This window comes from Armigeres subalbatus, chromosome 3 (genome assembly GCF_024139115.2).
Source record: "Armigeres subalbatus isolate Guangzhou_Male chromosome 3, GZ_Asu_2, whole genome shotgun sequence".
Lineage (NCBI taxonomy): Eukaryota > Metazoa > Arthropoda > Insecta > Diptera > Culicidae > Armigeres > Armigeres subalbatus.
Genome location: NC_085141.1, coordinates 290,903,176 through 290,909,133, shown reverse-complemented (window position 1 = coordinate 290,909,133; position 5,958 = coordinate 290,903,176). Strand labels below are relative to the sequence as shown.

General features: G+C 43.6%; 1 protein-coding gene across 1 annotated transcript; it reads right to left on the bottom strand.

The window, feature by feature from the left end:
• Positions 1–1,320: 1,320 nt before the first annotated feature.
• Positions 1,321–2,345, bottom strand: LOC134220266 (antigen 5 like allergen Cul n 1-like). The gene is made up of 3 exons (XM_062699270.1): positions 2,287–2,345; positions 1,730–2,225; positions 1,321–1,665 (listed from the first exon to the last, which is right to left on the bottom strand). The coding sequence occupies exons 1-3, from the start codon at positions 2,303–2,305 to the stop codon at positions 1,410–1,412; spliced, it is 771 nt and encodes a 256-aa protein (XP_062555254.1). The 5' UTR covers positions 2,306–2,345; the 3' UTR covers positions 1,321–1,409.
• Positions 2,346–5,958: the final 3,613 nt, after the last annotated feature.

Sequence of the window (5,958 nt, the reverse complement as noted above, 5' to 3'; positions counted from 1 at the left end):
ACTTCATTCAAGTACCACATCTACTATAGCGACGGTGACAGAGCAGCACGTGGAGTTGGATTCATGGTGACCAGGAATCTGATGAAGCGTGTTATTCGGTGGAAGCCGATAAGTGACCGCATTTGCGTGTTGAGAAAGAAGGGCAAATTCTTCAACTATAGCCTGATCAGCATCTATGCCCCAACAAGTGATAAGTCTGAAGACATCAAAGATGAATTCTATGAGCGCCTTGATAAAGCCTACGGAGAGTGCCCAACACACGATGTAAAGATTTTCATCGGGGATGCAAATGCGCAGATCGGAAGAGAAAGTATCTTTCGCCCTGTCATTGGTATGGAAAGTCTTCATTCCGTTACCAACGTTAATGGTCTGCGACTTGTAACCTTTGCTGCTGCTAGAGGGATGGCAATCAGCACTACCTACTTCGCACGTAAGAATATCCGCAAACACACCTGGCAACATCCGAGTGAATACACTTGCTCGTATATAGACCACATGCTGATCGACGGACGACATTTCTCGGATATTATAGATGTAAGGTCCTTCAGAGGTCCGGACGAGCGGATAGGAGATGTCACCAGATCTGGCGACGTCAACAGATTGTGGGAGAATATCCACGAAGCTGTGACTGCAACAGCGCAGGAATTGTTATGCACTGCACAGCGACGCCAAAGAAATGGTTGGTTTGATGAGGAGTGCCAGCCAGTGCCAGTAACGGACGAGAAAATTGTTGCTAGGAGCCGAATGCTAGTGGCTCGTACCCGTTCCCACAGAGAGTGGTACAGTATAGCAAGGGCAAAAGAGAAACGAATCCACCGCAGAAAAAAGGCAACACGAAGAGAGTGTGATAGCTGAAGCGCAGGAGAACATGGATAGAAACGATATGCGGAGGTTTTACGCAACTGTCAATGGCACGCGGCATAAGTCTGCGCCAGTGCACACCATGTGCAATGACCGAGAGGGGGATTTACTGACAGACATGACTATGATGGCCGCCAGGTGGAAGGAGCACTTCGAAGATTTGTTGAACGGTGAAAATGACGGTGTATTAAGCAGCAGGATGGACATAGTCGGCGACAGTCAAGCTATGGAACCACCAACGCTGGACGAGGTAAAAAAGGCCATAAACGAGCTGAAAAACAGTAAAAGAAGGATGAAATCCCGGTCGAGCTTCTCAAGCACGGAAGTGAGCAGCTGCATCAATCTATCAACCACATTATCCAGAAAATATGAAAGGAAAGTAAATGAATAAAATTTAATTAAAAATTAAATTATTAAAAATTAAAATTAAATAAAAATTTTGTAAGGTGCGGCCTGCATATGTTTTATAAGATTTCAGCATATTTATGTATGAACAATTTTCCGGATTCATAATCTTGATTCTAGAAGCCTATTGTAGATAAACCCAATCAACCATTATATGATTCAGACTTAACTTTCTCTCGAGGACTGCACAGCCCTCTATACTGGGGGTTCTGCCCTGTTTGACATTTCGAACCGGTGCTTCCCTTCGTATAAACCGGCTCCCCAATCATGTTGGTCATCGTGTAGTTGCACACCAGATAATAGTTGATCATCTTCCCATTGGTGATGTAGTGCATCATCGAGCACCCAACCTTCCATGTGCGGTCGTTCACCAGCTGCGTGAAATGCCCAATTTGAGGCCTGCAATATCAATCACTTCTGTAAACTATGAACTGGATCATTTCGGTTAACACTCGGATCTTACCCCCGATGACTGGCCGGGTACGCATCGACGTACGACTTGGGGCAATCTTTGTGTTCGTTGAACCACTCATGCGTAAAATTCGCAGCTCGATCATCCGGCGGAAAGTTGAACCCGTAAAAACTGGTGATGGCCAGATTCTGCCCGGAAAATTTGAACTGAGGGGTGTTTCTGCACTGATCGTGCGCGAAAATACACTTTCGCGCATTGAACGACGCGATGTTGGCCAGCTCCTCGTCCCAGACCAGCGTCGGCATGCGGGCAGCTTGCGGAAAGCCGTGCATTCCCCGCGCGATCTCCGCCCGCAGCTCGTTGTGTTTGTTGAGAATGACGCTTTTCATTTTGCCATCCATCGGGACGAACTTCCGATCGTTGCCGCACGCCGGACCAAATCCTTGCGGCGCATTGCAAGCCACGTGGGGTCCCCGCCGACACAGGGACGGGTCGCAGTAGTTGGCGTAGCAGCAGCCGGTGAGAATCGTTAGGGCGGCAAACAGTGCTGGAATGTGAAAATATAGACACTTGATTTGTGATTTGAGTGAAATTCCAATGCTGGTTACCAATCGCGTAGGATGCCATTGCTGTTCTGGCTTCAGAAATGATGGCTTATGATATCTCAGTGCATTATTTATACTAGCGTTTGTTTGCTCTGGAACCCATTTCAGACCGTTCGGAGCAAAAATATGTGATCTATCGAGTTCAGTCGTTTCAAATCGTGATTGAATAGGTTGAACAGCTGCTTCCACATGTTTTGTTGATTGATATGATCTGTGACTCAAGCAATGTTTGGATTCAGAAATTCTGCTTGAGCTCAGCGCAAATAATGAGTGGATGTTTAGGTGGATGCACAGTTGTTGGTTGACGTGGTTTACAAAGAAGTAGTACCAATAAATCGTTTCCACGTTCAAGGAAGCATTACCAATGTTCGATCGGTTCATACAAATTCGGTTTGTTTTGAAACGATCTTTCCCAATTGTAGATTCGGTGTGAAAAACTTTTTGTTATTCCTCTGGTACACCGCACAATCTACGAAAAGTTGAGAAAAGATATTTAAGCTCTTTTAGTGGAATGTCTTTAACTGCCTAAGACGAGTTTAGTACATTCCATTTAATTCCACTACGTTTTGTTATCTTTGCAGATATGCAGTCTTCAGTGTCTCGTACAAGTCGAGTCAAGTACGAGACACTGAAGACGGCCTCACTGTTGAGGTCGAAATATGTATCAACAAAGATAACAAAACGTGGTAGAATTAAATGGAAAGTAGGACTAAACTCGTATTAGACAGTCTACGATAAGTTTCCATATATTTTTGGAAATTGGCCTTCATCTCTATTTCATAACAAACCTAAATACCTCCGAGATAAGTTGTCATTTTTCTTATTCAAAATAATTTCCTGCGAAAATTAAAAAAAAATTAAAGAACAATTATGACACGGCACGATGATTTGCCCAGGTAAGACAAGAAACGTTTTGCTTCTAAATTTCCTAGACTTGGATGTAATAAAAACACCTTGTAGCCGCGCATCACAACACTTCTTCTTCTTCTTCTTATTGGCATTACATCCCCACACTGGGACAGAGCCGCCTCGCAGCTTAGTGTTCATTAAACACTTCCACAGTTATTAACTGCTAGGTTTCTAAGCCAAGTTACCATTTTTGCATTCGTATATCATGAGGCTAACACGATGGTACTTTTATGCCCAGGGAAGCCGAGACAATTTCCAATCCGAAAATTGTCTAGACCGGCACCGGGAATCGAACCCAGCCACCCTCAGCACGGCTAAGGAGGGCCCGCATCACAACACTACGTTAAGGAAGTTATCATTTTGTATGTTGTTTCAACCTACTGAATAAACAATTTTGAACTGTTTTTTGTGCTTTAAAGCATGTCAAGTTTCTACTGAAACTAATTTCAAGCATTTTCTCTATTCTTGTTCTCACCTGCGTACATCAAATAACGTTTTAAACAATCGCGTTGATGTCGTGTTTCTGGATGTATCATGGCCTGACGTCATCGGAAACCAAACCTTCCAAAACCGTGACACCCAATCAAAGCAAGCGCGTTCATTTACCACCAGAGCGTTTGCTATCAACATCAACGAGGGCACACTTCACCACACCATCCTACGCGACCCGAAATGCCAGCGCGCACATACGTACGATATGGAGAGGTGCCATAATTTGTCTTTCATTTGAATGGAAATTAATTGGACGGGCCACCATCTAGGCTCAAGCTAACCAACCTATCATTCGTCACGCCATCGGGCAGAGTTTGTATTTGGTCAACCTCGTACCCGCTGGGTTGACACGGCAACGTCGAGGTCAACTTGCTGAAGCGACTCCATCTGTTTAGTTTTCACTTAGGCTCTAACTGGCACACATGCAGAGGGTGCGGATAATCCTGAGGTGGTGATTCGCGCTCAGATGACGTGATGAACCAGTCTAACGAGGGTAGACAATTCCCACCTAAAAGGACAATTGAACGAACCATGTGGAGTTTGGCTGCCGCTCGCTGGCACCAAACGCAACGGGCCATCAACCTGGAGGTGGCATTATCGTTTGGTGATTTTTCCACGCGATGTCAGAGTGAAATCCAAACGGGAAGTCGGTAGCCAATCGCCGATTATCCACAGCAGTGGCAGTTTGGAGCCTAGTTGGATGATTAATTATGGCAATTTTCCGGCCATTTTCATCGCCCGAAACAGTCGGTGTACCGCACAGGTCAACGACTGCTGGCAAGTGCGATTTCACGAGCTTATTTGTTCAACTCATGGTTCTTTGGAAGGGTAAAAAATATATCCATACATACGTCGAGAAGTGTTTAAATATTCAGGACAACGATCGCAGGCTTAATTATTTGTCCACCATCTAAGGTAAGAAGTGCTGTATAGAAGAACTTTCTACTTCACTCTATCTATAACAGCAGGTCCCTTACCACAAATAACTCATTTTCAGCCCGATAGATTTATATTATTCGCTACGCAACTTATCTTTTCGCATCATTCTCTAGTAACGGTTTGGTTTCATATTGGTTTTATCACACTCGTGTAGAGTAAGTTAAGGACTTCAAGAGCGTTATAAAACTTATCATGTTACTTGGGTTCTGATCATTATCATGAACCATAATCACCAGATTAATGATTAGTTAAGCTTAGCTTGATTGACTGTACACATCGTAGTTGCTAGTCGTAATTGGCCGAGAAACAAAAAATATGCACAGCTCAGAAACAATGCAACGCTTTAGAACCAGTGAATGAATATTGTCGGGTCCACATCCAGTAGTCGATTTCAGCTCCTTGCCAACTGCAGTGATAGCAATCGGTTGCTCAAAATTCTGTAAACAGGCAACGTTCGCTGTGTTAACATCTTGTGAATTGAGCTGCTCGTAGTTGAAAACGTTGCTAAATTGTAGACGAAACATGTCTGCAATACTTTCGGTAGAGTTGGCTTCTATCAAACCGTTAGTCACCGTAGGAGGCCATCCGGACTGTTTTCGTTGATCGTTGACGTAACGCCAAAATCTTTTAGGGTTGGCTTTAAAGAGTATTAGATTGCATAAGTATTAGATTGCTAATATCATTCCTGTTCGCGTGACAAACATCTAAGTCACTTTGATCAGTAGAAGCATAAGTACTAGAACGCTAGTGGCGCTGTAGTCAATTAATTTATTTTGCCAAAATGATTCATCATGCTTAAATTGGCCATAATTCATGCATCATGTTGTATTGAATGTTTTGTTTTATCACCAACATCGGTTTGACACTTGTAGTACCGGTACTTTAGCTGCCAGATCAAAGAGTTGATTCAAAAGTATAAGATTGCTAATGTCGTTACTGTTCGCGTGACTAACATGTAGGTTACTTCGATCTTGCCGTACTTGCCAGATTCTGCAGGGAGGAAGCCCTACCACCTGCCCCATTCACAGGACCAGGACGACTGTTGAACGCTGGCTGGATGGTCAGGACTGTGATGGAGGGTTCCGGGACTTCCAAAAGCCTTATTATCAGGTGATGAACTTCTCCGGAAGATGGGCGATTGAGCTGTTGACTTCATCTAACACTTCGAAAAAAAATGTTTCATCGCAGGAATGTCATTTGTTGATGCGAATTATTGTTGGTTTTCGAATGATGATTGTCATACAGTGATTTGTTGATCATGCGAATATTTTCTCCATAATTAATCAGACGCATGTCAATAGAATGAGTATGAATAAGCAATTCATTATGTTTTTT

What these genes read in the sequence shown, in the direction of transcription:
- LOC134220266 (XM_062699270.1), bottom strand. An exon ending in TACCCGGCCAGTCATCGGGG is followed by an intron (nt 1,666 to 1,729) that starts GTAAGATCCGAG and finishes TTGATATTGCAG; the next exon opens with GCCTCAAATTGGGCATTTCA.